We start from the raw sequence: 16,807 nt of genomic DNA, 5'->3' as shown, positions 1-16,807 counted from the left end.
CAAAGGAGGGAAGAGCATGATGCGACCAGACTACACGTCTGGAATGGAGCTGTGGGTGGAGGTGAGTAGTGAGAAATAAAACAGACCAAATTATTTAGAACTCACAAACTAGATGGGAATTTGGCACTGCAGAGATAAGGAATAAAGAGCCTCTATAAGGTTCAAGACCATTTAATAAAAGCTAATTAATTCAGCAGTGCTATTAGAGCAGATGATAGTTGAGTCATCTAGGTGTGTGATAAGGTCCAGTGGGGTGGGCAGATGGGGGTTGGGACCTGGTATTTTGTAGGGTTGGATGAGTCATGTAATATCTAAGACCCTTGTTTCTTTTTTTTTTTTTTTAATTTGAGACGGAGTCTCACTCTCAGGCTGGACTGCAGTGGCGTGATCTTGGTTCACTGCAGCCTCCGCCTCCTGGGTTCAAGCGATTCTCCTGCCTCGGCCTCTCTAGTAGCTGGACTACAGGTGTGCACCACCACGCCTGGCTAGTTTTTATATTTTTAGTAGAGACAGGGTTTCACGATGTTGGCCAGGCTGGTCTCAAACTCTTGACCTGAAGTGACCCACCCACCGTGGCCTCTCAAAGTGCCGAGATTACAGGTGTGAGCCACTGCGCCCAGCCATAGACCTCTGTTTCTCATTTGTCAAATACGGAAAGTAGGTCAAGTCATTCATTTTCAAATTTTAAGCATGGTAATCTGTTTCATTAAATGACAACTTACCTAAAAGCCCAGAATATAAAGCAGGTACTCTGCTACTCTGGAGCTACTCTGATAGCCAGCAATAGGGCATCTGAAATCCAGCCCTACAGGACTCTGTGATGCCTCTGGCAAACTCTTGAGGCTGTACAGAGAACTATTTGGAAACCATTGTTTTAAATGAAGTCTCCGCTGTCAGTTGCTGTGACTGATTACTGATTAGATATGTGTGAAAGGCAAGTAAGGACATGTAAACCAATACTTGAAACACGTTGAACCTAGAAAGAAATTTGAAATAAGGAAGGAGGAGCCAGTCTTTATAGAGAACCTAGTATGTGTTTGGTGCTCTCACCTCTGTTCTTTCATTTAATCCTTACAATATTCCCATGAGTCGAGTCTTTTCATCCTTATTTTGCAGATGAGGAAACCAAGACCCTTACAGGTTAACTGGCTAAGATCATCAGCTTGTAGTGACAGAACCAGAAGTGGATCCAGTTCTGTCTGCCTCCAAAGCTTATGCTCTTTACATTATGTGATGCAGAGTACTCTTGACATTAGAAAAAAGGGGACTATTGGGAAAGGGAATTGCTCCAGTTAGGGAGAATTACAAGTTTGAACTATAAGCCATCCCGAATGTAAACATCCCAGTACAAACAGTTCAGAATATAGCACCAGAGCCATGGTCACAAAGATTTAGGATCTGTCAGCACAGAGGCGGTCATTGAAGTATTGAGAGTAAACAGAGAGAAATGGTCACAGGTCACGTGGAAGTACCAAACCATGCATAGAGCAAGAAGACAGTGCAGAGAAGATGAGCAAGGTGACGGAAAAGGCATTGGATTTTGGACAGGGGAATGGTAATTGGTGATGAGAGCAGTAAAGAAGAAAGTGCTGAAATAATGAAACAGTGAGTGTAGATCATATGTTGGACAGGAACAGACAATGGACGGTGACTATGAAGGATGGCATCTATGAAGGATGGCAGTATCAAGGGAAGGTGTTTCCCTGTTACGATTGTGGTGTCTGCAGCATGTTTGAAAGCAGAGGCAAGGCTCGAGCATGATTCCACCTGGACAAAGTGACACAAAGAATTAGCAAGGATTTACTAAGCACTGGTCTTGTTGTATTAGTATAGTTATAACATTTATACAGCTATGTTTTTAATAAAATTAAATGGCTTCCATGTCTCAAAACGTGGTAGAGAAAAATGACTTTGTAGCCAGTAGAGTCCAGTCTCGGTGATTGTACCTGAGTCCAGGAAAGAAGCCCTAAGCACCTAAGCAGTTGTGTGATTTTTTGTTTGTTTGTTTTTTGTTTTTTTGAGACGGAGTCTTGCTGTGTCACCCAGACTGGAGTGCAGTGGCACGATCTTGGCTCACTGCAAGCTCCACCTCCTGGGTTCACGCCATTCTCCCGCCTCAGCCTCCTGAGTAGCTGGGACTACAGGCACCTGCACCATGCCCGGCTAATTTTGTTTCTGTATTTTTAGTAGAGACGGGGTTTCACCGTGTTAGTCAGGATGGTCTTGAACTCCTGACCTCGTGATCTGCCCACCTCGGCCTCCCAAAGTGCTGGGATTATAGGCATGAGCCACCGCGCCTGGCCCAGTTGTGTGATTTTGTAGATATCATCTCTTCTAGGTGGAAAGAGACGTGCCTCTGCTTCATGCAGTTTCTCATCTATCATTTGGCAGGGGACAGAATTTGTTTCCTTCTGTTTCAAGGTTGGAGTTTAAGAACTGTATAAGTTCAGGTGCAGATGTGCTATATAAATTCAAGTTTAGGATTAGTGTGGTAAACTTGCTAAGAACTTCTTTTTCCCATCTGTAGGAAGCGGAACATCAGAGAGCCATGCAGAGACGTGCTATCCGTGATGCCAAAACACCTGACAAGATGAAAAAGTCAAAATCTGTAAAGGAAGACAGCAACCTCACTCTTCAAGAGAAGAAAGAGAAGATCCAGACAGGTTTAAAGAAGCTAACAGAGCTTGGAACCGTGGACCCAAAGAACAAATACCAGGAACTGATCAACGACATTGCTAGGGTACTGCATTTGGGGGACAGAGGGGAACCGGCCTTGTTCAAAGCTGAGAGGCTTGAGAGACAGTAGCTGTTCAGATAAGAGCATAGCTTCGGTTCATGGGCAAATTAGTGCCCTCCTCTCTGAGAAACCATATCTGACTCTCCAGCATGAGGGCCTTGCCTGACGTGAGGTGGCTTATTCCATGGCCTAAATTACTAGGGAGAGGACCTTAACTAGAGCCTCCTATGACCTTAAAGAATTTGTCTTCAGCCTTAAAGAATTCTTCCAGATCTTCTTCATGATTACTGTGAAATATAAATTCACATCAAGTTGATTAAATCATTGATTTGTATGAATCATCTCAAGCGAGGGGCTTTGGTAAAGACTAAGAGTTTAGGTGTTCTATGCTGTTGCACTAAGATAATATTATGCACACCTGGGAACCGGTAGTTGATGTATTATAGTTCTCTTTTTCTCCCTTTCCCAACAAAATATTTAAGAGGTCCAAACCAGCTTTGCAAGTAAATTCTAAAAATGTGTAAGTCTAAATGTAACACATTTCCCTGCTAGAAGATACAAATGGGGGAAGAAAATTTGAGATCTGAATTTCTCTGTTAATTTGTGAAAACAAATTACTGCCTGTTGAATGTATGGTTAGGTCAGGCACAGTGGCTCACATATGGAATCTCAGCACTTTCTGAGACCAAGGCAGGAGAATCGCTTGAGACCCCATCTCTACAAAAGAAAGTTTTTTAATTAGCCAGATATGGTGGCATGTGCCTGTAAGTCCCGGCTACTCTGGAGGCTGAGGTGGGAGGATCATTTGAGCCTGGGAGGCTGAGGCTACAAGAAGCCATGATCTCAACCACTGCACACTCCAGCCTGGGCAACAGAGTGTCTAAAAAAAAAAAAAAAAAAAAGGGTAAGTAGTCATATTTAAGGCAGAGTTAAGTATTGCTGGGTTCTAGTGTGAAATGATAATGATACCTGTCGTTATTTTTCTAACTTTAATAATTATGTCTCAGGATATTCGGAATCAGCGGAGGTACCGACAGAGGAGAAAGGCCGAACTAGTGAAACTGCAACAGACATACGCTGCTCTGAATTCTAAGGCCACCTTTTATGGGGAGCAGGTGGATTACTATAAAAGCTATATCAAAACCTGCTTGGATAACTTAGCCAGCAAGGGCAAGTGAGTATTTTTTCTTTTTTAAGAATCAATGTCAGGGAAAACAATTAGAGTGAGGAGAAAGCAGAGGCAACTGAAATGACACTGGAAATTTTTACTTAAAATACACTAGATCTATTTATTGCATTAGTCTTTTTTTGTACCTCTAATCATTTGTATAATTGCCTAATTCCATTTGTAAGTGTATGATGTAAATAGTGGGTGGGGGATTTCATGGATGCTTATCGCTAAGTATTCCTTTTGCAAAATATCTTCTTGGGGCCTGTCAAGGTGGCCCACACCTATAATCCCAGCACTTTGGGAGGCTGAGGTGGGCGTGTCACTTGAGGTCAGGAGTTCAAGACCAGCCTGGTCAACATGGTGAAACCCCATCTCTACTAAAAATATACAAATTAGCTGGACGTGGTGGCACGCGCCTATAGTCCCAGCTACTTGGGAGGCTGAGGCAGGAGAATTACCTGAACCTGGGAGATGGAGGTTGCAGTGAGCCACGATCCCATCACTACACTCCAGCCTGGGCGACAGAGCAAGACTCCGTCTCAAAAAAAAAAAAAAAATTCTTGGCCTTAGAAATTAAAATCATGAAAAGAGATCATCTAGTGGTCCCAAAATCACTTAAGGAATATTATGCAAATTTGGATCCCCTTGCCCCTCTCTATACTTCCTGGGGACAAGATCACAGGCTCTGATTTTTTTCCTGGGTGCTGAGGAAGGTCTGATCCAGCCTTCTTGGCCCTGGCCACAAACTATCAGCATGCTCATTTTACAGGGAGGGAACTGAAAACCCAGAGAGGTGGGTGGTAACAGAGCAGGTTTTACTTGTAGGGTAGTTTATTATTTATTCCTAACTTTTTATTTTAAGAGTTTTCAAATCTCAGAAAGATTGAATAGAACAATAAGCACCCATATGCCCTTCACCTGGATTCACCCATTTTAACATTTTGCCATATCTGCTTCCCATCTCCCTGGCTCGTGCGTGTCCTCTGTTTCTCTCTCTCCATGGAAGACTCCCTGGGGTCAGGCAGGGCTGATGGGAAGGGATGAAAAACAGGCCCACCTAACCCTGCTTGCAGATCTGACTCCTGTGAGCTTTTGACGTGTTTTCATTGTTCTTTGTGCACTTCCTGACTTTCTGACACAAGATGTTTCATGTTCAACCTGTAGTTTCCCCTCTCCAGGCCCAGAATGAACTGTTTCTCCAAGCATCCCTGGTTTCTTTGAATGAAGACTGGTATTTAGAAACCAAGATCTAGAAATAGGTGTGTTCACTGCCAGATTTGTCATGGCCTCCAGGCCTTCTAAGCAGACAGACCTAGATTCTCATTTTTTTTTAATGCTGCATATTATTCCATTATACAGATAGATGTAACAATTTACTTCAACAGTTCTCCACTGATGAACATTTAGGTTGTTTCCAGTTGTTTGTTATTATTTTTTAAATTCTGCAGCAAATAACCTCTTGTACATATGTCATTCTGCAAATGTGGGCATATTTCTGAAGTTAGCACTTCTTGCCTTGATTATCCTAATAGCCTCCTAACCTGTTTCTTTTTCCTTATTCTCATTCATCTGTAATTGCTGTGCTGGCTTAAACGCTTTTTAAAAGTATTTATTTGATGATATTTTTATTTTTTCCCTACACAGCTAAGGGGCTTAGAGTAACTCCTTCACTCCTGGGATTCAGTACCGTTCCCTCAGGCTGGCATATGAAGCTCTCATAGTTACTTGTTAGGTGCTTAAGTTCCCAGAAGGACATGGGAGGATTAAGACATTGTTAAATTCATGGGTGTATTCTCAAATATAATTTAAACTAAAAATAGAAGCAATTTAGTAACATTTCCCCTGTTTTGCAGAGATATTGCCTAGGCTAATTCTAACGTTTGTTTGCCATTTTAGAGTTGGTGTGTTACTTATGTCTGGAAGTTTGGTTTTTGACATGTTTCCTTCAGTTACCAATGATGAAGATTCAGAGTAGATGGTTATTTATAGAAAGTGACATAATGTGATTTTTACAGAGTCTCCAAAAAGCCTAGGGAAATGAAAGGAAAGAAAAGCAAAAAGATTTCTCTGAAATACACAGCAGCAAGACTACATGAAAAAGGAGTTCTTCTGGAAATTGAGGACCTGCAAGTGAATCAGTGAGTCTTTGCTTTTTGTTTTATAAGTTGACTTTTATTTCTACATTTATCACATCTTTGCCTTTTTGTCTTCATTTCTCTTTTCTGGATGGTTACTTGTAGTATTTTTTTATGTATTTATATATTTTTATGTGTAGAATTAGGCCTCATACTCAGAGTTAATTTGTCATAAAAGAGTTTGTCTTTTCCTTGTTTGTAGAACATTTGTCTCAGGTCATGCTCACTTCTTTGGGTCTGATCTTAATTTTTCCTCATTAAAGCAGGAAGCCATTCTTTGGATTTCTTCTGTTTCTGAACCAAGAATAAATTAAGAGTAACAATAAGAGGAGTTTGCTTTATTCCACTTACAGCTAGGAACCAGGCACTTATCTTCATTTTCTTTTCTGGGAAGTATCAGCTTGCTTTGCACCTGGTTCATGGACCTGACATGTCATCCTCCCACAGGTCCTAGGCCCAGCGTCATTAGCAAGCATTTATTGAGTATCTGCTCAGTCAGCCCTGTGACCTCAGGCTACTGATCTTTCTCTTCTTTTGTCTGTTTGGGGGGGAAAAAAACAATTTTTAAAAAAGGAACCTTTTACATTTTTCTAATTCTAAAATAATATGTATTCGTTATTAAACTTTGAAAATACAGTAAAGCATAAAAAAGAAAACACCTGTAATTCCACAAGCCAGAGATAACCACTGAAATTGTTTTAATTATTTTTTTCTATTCACATAAAGATTATCCACGACTCACCCACTTATGTATTTAACTACTTTATATATATATATTCTTTTTTCTTCTTCTTCTTTTTTTTCTTCTTCTTCTTTTTTTTCTTCTTCTTCTTCTTTTTTTTTCTTCTTCTTCTTCTTTTTTTTCTTCTTCTTTTTTTTTTTTTTTTTGACAGAGTCTCTCTGTCACCCAAGCTGGAGTACAGTGGCGCGATCTCAGCTCACTGCAGCCTTGGCCTCCCAGGTTCAAGCAATTCTCCCACCTCAGCCTCCCGATTAGGTGGGACTACAGGCATGCACCACCACACCCAGCTAAGTTTTTGTATTTTTAGTAGAGATGGGGTTTCACCATGTTGGCCAGGCTAATCTCAAGCTCCTGACCTTATGTGATCCACCCACCTCAGCCTCCCAAAGTGCTGGGATTACAGGCCTTTATTATTTTTATTATTTATTTATTATTATAGATCATTATTTTCCACTACTGTTCAAGTGCTTACCTCTATTTGCCTTTCTTCTTTTTAATTTGCTTTTATGGGCTTAGAAACTAGCCAACTAAATCTGATAAAATTACTTATCACTTAAGATAAATATCTTTAAGGAATAACCTGTGAGGTGTTGAGATGTTCCAGTTGAATAAAATGCACGTGTGTTTCAGTGCATGGGTTTTTGTGACTTCTCCTTTAACTCTCAGTGACCTTTTTGCATCTTTCATGGTTCTCAGCCCTGTTCGTAATAGGTAAGGCAGCTCCATAGTTGAGTTCTGGAAGTGGTGCTACAGCATAATCCCTTTTTTTTTTTCTTTTGAGATGGAGTCTCGCCCTGTCACCAGGCTGGACTGCAGTGGCACTATCTCAGCTCACTGCAACCTCCGCCTCCTGGGTTCAATCAGTTCTCCTGCCTCAGCCTCCCGAGTAGCTGGGACTACAGGTGCATGCCACCACGCCCAGCTAATTTTTGTATTTTTAGTAGAGATGGGGTTTCACCATGTTGGCCAGGATGGCCTCGATCTCCTGACCTCGTGATCCGCTCGCCTTGGTCTCCCAAAGTGCTGGGATTACAGATGTGAGCCACTGCGCCTGGCTGCATAATCCCTTTTCCTTTTGGCCCCCCAAAATTTCCTGGCATGTAACATGTTGTGAATGAGTGATAACTTAAATATGTTTAATAATAACAATTAATTTTTGGTAATACTGAGTGTGCTTATATACACAGCACCTACTCTTTCTAGAAGACCTCCTCCCTTGGTGCTTTTTATACGGACCCCCTTTTGTTTATTTACTTCTCCCAGTTCTCAAACATGCATGTATTCAAACACGCATACCGTCTCCTTCCACCCCCGTTTCCTCCATTTTCTCCTTTTATCATTAGGTTTCATTTTTGGCCATGTGGAAGTGAAGAGATGTCATCCCTTCACACGCCACTTGTGGCACTCCTCAGTGGTTCCTCTTTCATAGAATGCAGGTGCTGCAGGCAGAGAGAGGTTGCCATTCCTCTCTCCAAGTCCCAGAGCAGATGGTACTTAGGCGTGGCAATCCATGCTCTTTCAGCTGCAGAAGTACTTTCGACCTGTATTTTCTACCCCTTTTCACCCTTGAAGACTTGGTTCATCTCCTTTCCCCATTTCACAGAATATTTTTATATGAGAACATAAAAACCACACCCTTACGATGTTATCTTTCAACAGGTTTAAAAATGTTATCTTTGAAATCAGTCCAACAGAAGAAGTTGGAGACTTTGAAGTGAAAGCCAAATTCATGGGAGTTCAAATGGAGACTTTTATGTTACATTATCAGGTGGGTATGCACCAGCAGGAACCAAAAACTTTCTGGATGAGATTCTTGTCCAAGTAGGAGAAATAGATAAAGAGGAGACTCATCTGAGGAAAGCTGTCTACATTCAGCAGTGAGCTAGGCTCCACACTGGGGGGAAAGAAGCTGAGGGTTTCAGCGTGTTTGGTTTGGTGTGTGCGCTCTGGAGAGCTTTTGCAGATGTAAATCTTCAGAAAACATTTATCCGAAGCCTCCACTTAGTGCTGCCACTAAATTGAGCTGATACCTTGGACTTGAACAAAATGCGTAAGTACACATACTGACATTGCAAAATTGTAAGCCCACTTAGTAGCTTGAAATCTTTTTTCTCATTTTGATTTGGTATAGGTACTTAAATGTTAGATGCACTTCTGACAAGGTGTGTGTAAAGTTTATGTTTGTAAACCGAATCCTATCTTAAATCCAACAAGAACTCGGAAGTAATTCATTTTTGTAGCATAAAGATCCCTAAGTTTTATTTTGAAATATCTGATTTTTACACATTAAAAAATAACAGGGCATTGAGAGGATTCCTAGGTGACATCCAGACTCTTTTAGCTTTGTGTGTGTGGCACCGGTTAGTCTGCTCCTGTCTCCTTTCTTGCACTGCTTCACACAGCCACGCCCTGCCAGCCCGGGCAGGTGCCTTCCTGTGAATGTACATTTGGGCTTCTGCTCATGCTGCCCTCCCTCCCCTCCCCTGCCTCCCAATCCTGCCCCTTTTGTTCCTCCATCGAGTACTTCCATGTGTGTGCCTCCCCCAGCCAAGCCATAATAGGTGGTTTCCCCTTCGCTTCTGTAGCCCTTGCAGACATCCTCTGTTTACAGTAGGTGTTGACTTACTTCCCCTCTCCCTGCTAAAGCCATAAACTCCTTAAGGACAGGTAGCATTTCTTGGTCATCTTAGTTTCCTTCTCAATGACCAGTAGACCATTAAAACATGTTAGCTAAACAAATGTGAAGTGATTTTGTGATGCACACAGCTAACTAAAGTACTTCCACCAAAAAAAAAGAAAAGGAACCTCTTATTCCCTGAGTTTCACCAAATTATTATTTTTTAAAATTTTAAATTTTTTTATTTACGTGGAGTTATCAGAACATATTTTTATTTTTAAATTTTTTAACCAAATCGTGTTAGGCCAACCAGTCTGCCTGTGGTAATTTATTAATTTATGTACAAATTCATTAAATGTGGGGTGACTGCCAGGTGTGGGGTATTCTGTTAGGCACAGGTCCCAGCAGCCCTCATGGAGCTGCTAGGATTTTTCCAGCAGATAATTTAACTTGTGGGGTCCTTTCTTTTTTGAGTGGGGGGCAGGCAGAGTCTCGCCCTGTCGCCCAGACTGGAGTGTAGTGGCGTGATCTCCACTCACTGCAACTTCCACCTCGTGGGTTCAAGTGATTCTCCTGCCTCAGCCTCCTGAGTGGCTGGGATTACAGGCGCACACCATCACGCCTGGCTAATTTTTTTTTTTTTTTTTTGAGACAGAGTTTCGCTCTTATTGCCCAAGCTGCAGTGCAATGGCACAATCTCGGCTCACTGCAACCTCCGCCTCCCAGGTTCAAGTGATTCTCCTGCCTCAGCCTCCCGAGTAGCTGAGAATATAGGCGCGCACCACCACGCCCAACGCCCAGCTAATTTTTGTATTTTTAGTAGAAACAGGGTATTCACCATGTTGGCCAGGCTGGTCTCTAACTCCCGACTTTGTGATCCACCTCCCTCGGCCTCCCAAAGTGCTGGGATTACAGGCGTGAGCCACCACACTCGGCCTTGTGGGGTCCTTTCAAGCCTTTTGACCCTTGCTTTCTCGTCACTACTCTTCTAAAGTTTAGAAGTGAGACCACTCAGATTTCTTAAACTTGTTCAGGACGATGGTGAAAGTAGCAGGAAAAGTGGGAGCATTGCAGTCAGATCTGGATTGACCACTTCCATCTCTGTCCTATCGTGCAAGTCATTTAACATCTCTGAGCCTCAATAGCTCATCTTTAAAGTTAGAATAATCGCACCTCATAAAAATTTTTGTGAGGACTTTAAAAGATGCTATTAATGTGCTTACACAATGCCAAGCACATGGCAGACACCTAATAAAACATCAAGTTCTCTCTTTTCCCCTTGCCTTCAGGACAGAAAGTGTTCTCACGTGGAACAGAAATTAAGAATCTAGCAGATAGTGGCTGGGCGTGGTGGCTCATGCTTATAATCCCAGCACTTTGGGAGGCCGAGGCGGGCGGATCACGAGGTCAGGAGATCGAGACCACGGTGAAACCCCATCTCTACTAAAAATATAAAAAATTAGCCGGGCGTGGTGGTGGGCGCCTGTAATCCCAGCTACTTGGAGAGGCTGAGGCAGGAGAATGGCGTGAACCCGGGAGGCGGAGCTTGCAGTGAGCTGAGATCGCGCCACTGCACTCTAGCACTCCAGCCTGGGTGACAGAGCGGGACTCTGTCTCAAAAAAAAAAAAAAAAAAAGCTAGCAGATAGTGTCGAGGTGACATTACTATCCTTATCTCATTTCCCCCTGCTTAGTATATTTCATCATAGGTTTAAATGCTTCACCTTTTCCAGATTTATTAAAACTAGTGACCCATAACATGGATGAAATGGGAAAATGTCATTGTGACTTCTGAAATAAAAAGCTTAGATGTGTGTGGCAACTGAACATGTTTCTTTTTCTTTCCATGTATGATGAATTTTGATAGGAACAACATGACTTCCTAACTCCAAATCAACCAGAAGCCTCCCTTGGCCAATGCGCCCTATTGCTCCAGCTCTCAGGCTGGTTGTGCAGTGGGTAGTTTCCTAGCTAGGAACCTTTCTTTTGCCCCAGTTCACATCTGGCACACAAGGCAGGCCTCAGTCCATCTGGATCCCTCCCTACATTGTGTCCTTTTTCCTTGTTCCACAGACTTGATTAACTGTCAAAATGTTTTGTTTTGTTTTGTTTTGTTAATAGGACCTGCTGCAGCTACAGTATGAAGGAGTTGCAGTCATGAAATTATTTGATAGAGCTAAAGTAAATGTCAACCTCCTGATCTTCCTTCTCAACAAAAAGTTCTACGGGAAGTAATTGATCGTTTGGTGCCAGCCCAGAAGGATGAAGGAAAGAAGCACCTCACAGCTTCTTTCTAGGTCCTCCTTTACTCATTGGAAGCAAAGACCCAGCCCACAATAGCACCTCAATCTAATACACTCCCGATGCCACATTTTTAACTCCTCTCGCTCTGATGGGACATTTGTTACCCTTTTTTCATAGTGAAATTGTGTTTCAGGCTTAGTCTGACCTTTCTGGTTTCTTCATTTTCTTCCATTACTTAGGAAAGAGTGGAAACTCCACTAAAATTTCTCTGTGTTGTTACAGTCTTAGAGGTTGCATTACTATATTGTAAGCTTTGGTGTTTGTTTTAATTAGCAATAGGGATGGTAGGAGTCAAATTTTTCTCATTTAGAAGTGGAAGCTATTAGCACCAATGACATACATACATACAAGACACACAACTAAAATGTCATGTTATTAACAGTCATTAGGTTGTCATTTAAAAGTAAAGTTCCTTTATATTTCTGTCCCATCAGGAAAATTGAAGGATATGGGGAGTCATTGGTTATCTTCCATTGTGTTTTTCTTTATGGACAGGAGCTAATGGAAGTGACGGTCATATGTTCAAAGGAAGCATTTCTAGAAAAAAGGAGATACTGTTTTTAAATTTCATTATCAAACTTGGGCAATTCTGTTTGTGTAACTCCCCGACTAGTGGATGGGAGAGTCCATTGATAAAATTCAGCTACTCAGATAAATTCAGAATGGGTCAAGACACCTGCCTGTTTGTGTTGGTGCACAGAGATTGTCTTGATTCAAAGAGACAATTCACTCCATCCCTATGGTAGAGGAATGGGTTAGCCCTAATGTAGAATGTCATTGTTTTTAAAACTGTTTTATATCTTAAGAGTGCCTTATTAAAGTATAGATGTATGTCTTAAAATGTGGGTGATAGGAATTTTAAAGATTTATGTAATGCATCAAAAGCCTTAGAATAAGAAAAAGTTTTTTTAAATTGGTTTATCTGTATATCTGAACTCTTGAAACTTATAGCTAAAACACTAGGATTTATCTGCAGTGTTGCAGAGAGATAATTCTGCCTTAAATTGTCTAAAACAAAAACAAAACCAGCCAACCTATGTTACACGTGAGATTAAAACCAATTTTTTTCCCATTTTTTATCTTGCTGCCCACATTGTGCCTTTTATGAGCCCCAGTTTTCTGGGCTTAGTTAAAAAAAAAAAAATCAAGTCTAAACATTGAATTTAGGAAGCTTTTGTTCTTGGATAAAAAGTCATATACTTTTTTTTTTTTTTTAAACTTTTTCCAGGAAAATATATTGAAATCATGCTGCTGAGCCTCTATTTTCTTTCTTTGATGTTTTGGTTTGGTATTCTTTTATCATAAATTTTTAGCATTTAAAAATTCACTGATGTACATTAAGCCAATAAACTGCTTTAATGAATAACAAACTATGTAGTGTGTCCCTATTATAAATGCAGTGGAGAAGTATTTTTATGAGACTCTTTACTCAGGTGCATGGTTACAGCCCACAGGGAGGCATGGAGTGCCATGGAAGGAATTGCCACTACCCAGACCTTGTTTTTTGTTGCATTTTGGAAGACAGGTTTTTTAAATAAACATCTTACTCACATTAAAAGATGATGCTGTTACAACTAGCATTGCCTCAAAAACTGGGACCAACCAAGGTGTGTCAGCCCTGTTTCCTTAAAAGAGGCTATGAATCCCAAAGGCCACATCCAAGACAGGCAATAATGGGCAGAGTTTACAGCTCCTTTAATAAAAGGTGTCAGTAATTTTAAGGTTTATAGTTCCCTCGACACAACTGCTAATGCAGAATAGTGTAAAATGCACTTCAAGAATGTTGATGACGATATAGAATTGTGGCTTTAGTAGCATAGAGGATGCCCCAACAAACTCACGGTGTTGAAACCACGCAGTTGTCATTACTGTTATTTATTAGCTGTAGCATTCTCTGTCTCCTCTCTCTCTTCCTTTGACCTTCTCCTCGACCAGCCATCATGACATTTACCATGAATTTACTTCCTCCCAAGAGTTTGGGCTGCCCATCAGATTGTTGCTGCACACAGTTGCCTTTGTATCTGTATGAAATAAAAGGTCATTTGTTCATGTTTGTGTTTTTCTCAGTTTCATTGTTAACAGTTCCTGCTAAACACCTTGACTAGAGTGAGATGTAATAGTTAAAAGCACAACAGCAGACAACCCCTTCCTTTTAAAGGAGAAAACGTAAGTCCACCATCAAATCACTGAATGTCTCAAAGTGACTTAATGTGAATGTGTGACTTTAGCCTTTTTAATGAGTATGCTTATCTTCACCATAAAAAGAAGGGGGTTGCGGGAAGCAAACACTATATATCACTTAATTCTGATTGACTAACGGTGGAAAGTTTAAAATTGCAACAGCATTTAACCTTTTTTGACCAGCACACTCGTTGAGCACATAGACTGTGCCCCTTAGGGGGTTCCTATGTTACATGCAAGTCACCAGAAAAGACTAGGGGATGTTGAGTGTGGAAAAAGTAAACCACAGCAGTAAAAAAAGAAGAAAAGGGGCCGGCGTAGTGGCTCACACCTGTAATCCCAACACTTTGGGAGGCCGAGGCGGGCTGTATCACCTGAGATCAGGAGTTTTAAGACCAGCCTGGCCAACATGACGAAACCCCTACTAAAAATACAAAAACTAGCTGGATGTGGTGGCACGAGCCTGTAATCCCAGCTACTCAGGAGGCTGAGGTAGGAGAATCACTTGAAGCTGGAGGCGGAGGTTGCAGTGAGCCAAGATCACACCACTGCTGTCCAGCCTGGGAGAGCGAGACTCCAACTCAAAAAAAAAAAAAAAAAAAAAAAAGGCTTCCTTGTCAGAGGGCAGCCTTACTTAAAAATACAAACTTGTACATAAGCATCCCGTTGTGTTGGTAAACTGTGGCCAGACTCTTGGAAAATTAGTGACAGGTTGAAATAAGGGGGGAAACGGAATAATTCTAAAATAGGGAAAATGAAAAATTGGAGGTGATGATTTGTGCGAGTGGTTGGAGATGACCGCATGCTCCTCTGAGGAAGAGTGAGGGGAAGAGCGTGGCTCTCCTGGTGGGACTCTCTGGAAGGTACCCTTCTGAGCCCCACGTTTCTCGTTCTGAAATGGAAAGGATGCTGTCTGGTAGCTTTGTTATTGAAACCTGAAATATTTTAATAATATGCTCTATATTGTCTTGCAAAGAAATCAAAGGAGTTAGAAAAGTACTTATCAGGACCGGGTGCGGTGGCTCATGCCTGTAATCCCAGCACTTTGGGAGGCCAAGGCGGGTGGATCACAAGGTCTGGAGATCGAGACCATCCTGGCCAACATGGTGAAACCCCGTCTCTACTAAAAAATACAAAAAAATTAGCTGGGCATGGTGGCGCATGCCTGTAGTCCCAGCTACTCAGGAGACTGAGGCAGGAGAATCGCTTGAACCTGGGAGACGGAGGCTGCAGTGAGCCGAGATCATGCCACTGCACTCCAGCCTAGGGGACAGAGCGAGACTGTCTCAAAAAAAAAGAAAATTGCTTATCGGCCGGGCGCGGTGGCTCACACCTGTAATCCCAGCACTTTGGGAGGCCGAGGCAGGCAGATCACAAGGTCAAGAGATCGAGACCATCCTGGCTAACAGGGTGAAACCCCATCTCTACTAAATGCAAAAAATCAGCCGGGCTTGGTAGTGGGTACCTGTAGTCGCAGCTACTCAGGAGGCTGAGGCAGAAGAATGGCATGAACCCGGGAGGTGGAGCTTTCAGTGAGCCGAGATCGTGCCACTGCACTCCAACCTGGGCAACAGAGCGAGACTCCAACTCAACAACAACAAAAAAAAGCTTATCAAGGTATAGCAATATTAAATAAGAAAAAATAAGAGGGAAAATCAGAGTAGGGGCTGGGTGCGGTGGCTCACACCTATAATCCCAGCACTTTGGGAAGCCAAGGCGGGTGGCTCGCTTGAGATCAGAAGTTAGAGACAAGCCTGGCCAAAATGTTGAAACCCTGTTTCTACCAAAGATACAAAAATTAGCCCGTGTGGTGGTGCGCACCTGTAGTCCCAACTACTTAGGAGCTTGAGGTAGAAGGATTGCTTGAGCCTGGGAGGTTGAGGCTGTGGTAAGCCGTGATTGCACCACTGCACTCCATCCTGGGTAACAGCAACACCCTGTCTCACAAAAAACAAAAAAAAAAAGTAGAAAAGTAAGATGGAACCCAGAGCAATGGCAGAGTGAACGCTGTGGAGTCCCAGCTGCTGCTGGTGGTGCCACTGCACCAACGGGGAGGGAGACGGGGTCGTCACAGCCCTGCTGCTCATTCTTTTGCCTGTGTATCCCTGAAAATAATTTGGGAAAACGTATACATCCCTTCACACATTTTAAGTTTGACAAATACATTTTTAATGTTTAAATCAAGAGTACCTGCTAGCATGTGAATTTCAATATAAAAATGGCCTCATAAAAATATCGAATGGAACCCACCTTCATTCATTTTTAAAGGTACACGAACAAAGCTCTTAGCTGGAAATTTCTTTTTTATTTCTGTATATTATATTTTATTTATTTTTGTTTGAGACAGAAGTCTTGCTCTGTCGCCCAGGCTGGAGTTCAGGGGCGTGATCTCGGCTCACTGCAACCTCCACTTCCCAGGTTCAAGTGATTCTCCTGCCTCAGCCTCCTGAGTAGCTGGGACTACAGGCGGCTGCCACCACGCCTGGCTAATTTTTTGTATTTTTAGTAGAGACGGAATTTCACCATGTTAGCCAGGCTGGTCTCAAACTCCTGATCTCAAGTGATCCGCCCACCTCGGCCTCCCAAAGTGCTAGGATTACAGGTGTGAGCCACTATGCCTGCCCCTGGAAATTTAAAATCTTTACAAATTTAACTTTTTTTTTTCTCTACTCTGCTTCCTTCAGAATTTTATCCAAGTGAAATATTTTAAAGGACATCTTATTTTTGGTCATCTGTAACAAAAATAAAAATTTGTTTTCATGACCACAAGCCTATTAACCCAATCCAGAAAAACATTTTGCATAGATACAGTTGTTAGTGCATATTCGATTGCAGTATTTTTTTTTTTTTTTTTGAGTTGGAGTCTTGCTGTGTCGCCCAGGCTGGAGTACAATCTTGGCTCACACAACCTCTGCGTCCCA

General features: G+C 42.0%; 1 protein-coding gene across 1 annotated transcript in view; it reads left to right on the top strand.

The window, feature by feature from the left end:
• Positions 1 to 13,736, top strand: part of LOC116463643 (ras GTPase-activating-like protein IQGAP1) — a 111,391-nt gene extending 97,655 nt beyond the window's left edge. Inside the window, exons 34-38 of the mRNA XM_032146818.2 lie at positions 2,528 to 2,740; positions 3,745 to 3,911; positions 5,924 to 6,046; positions 8,445 to 8,553; positions 11,523 to 13,736. Of these exons, the coding sequence (XP_032002709.1) occupies positions 2,528 to 2,740; positions 3,745 to 3,911; positions 5,924 to 6,046; positions 8,445 to 8,553; positions 11,523 to 11,636 (726 nt within the window). The 3' untranslated portion in view covers positions 11,637 to 13,736. The remainder of the gene's footprint in view (positions 1 to 2,527; positions 2,741 to 3,744; positions 3,912 to 5,923; positions 6,047 to 8,444; positions 8,554 to 11,522) is intronic.
• The last annotated feature ends 3,071 nt before the right edge of the window (positions 13,737 to 16,807 follow it).

This window comes from Hylobates moloch, unplaced genomic scaffold (genome assembly GCF_009828535.3).
Source record: "Hylobates moloch isolate HMO894 unplaced genomic scaffold, HMol_V3 SCAFFOLD_47, whole genome shotgun sequence".
Classification (NCBI taxonomy): domain Eukaryota; kingdom Metazoa; phylum Chordata; class Mammalia; order Primates; family Hylobatidae; genus Hylobates; species Hylobates moloch.
Note: the sequence above shows the minus strand (reverse complement) of the source record. Positions and strands in the feature narration are given on the sequence as shown.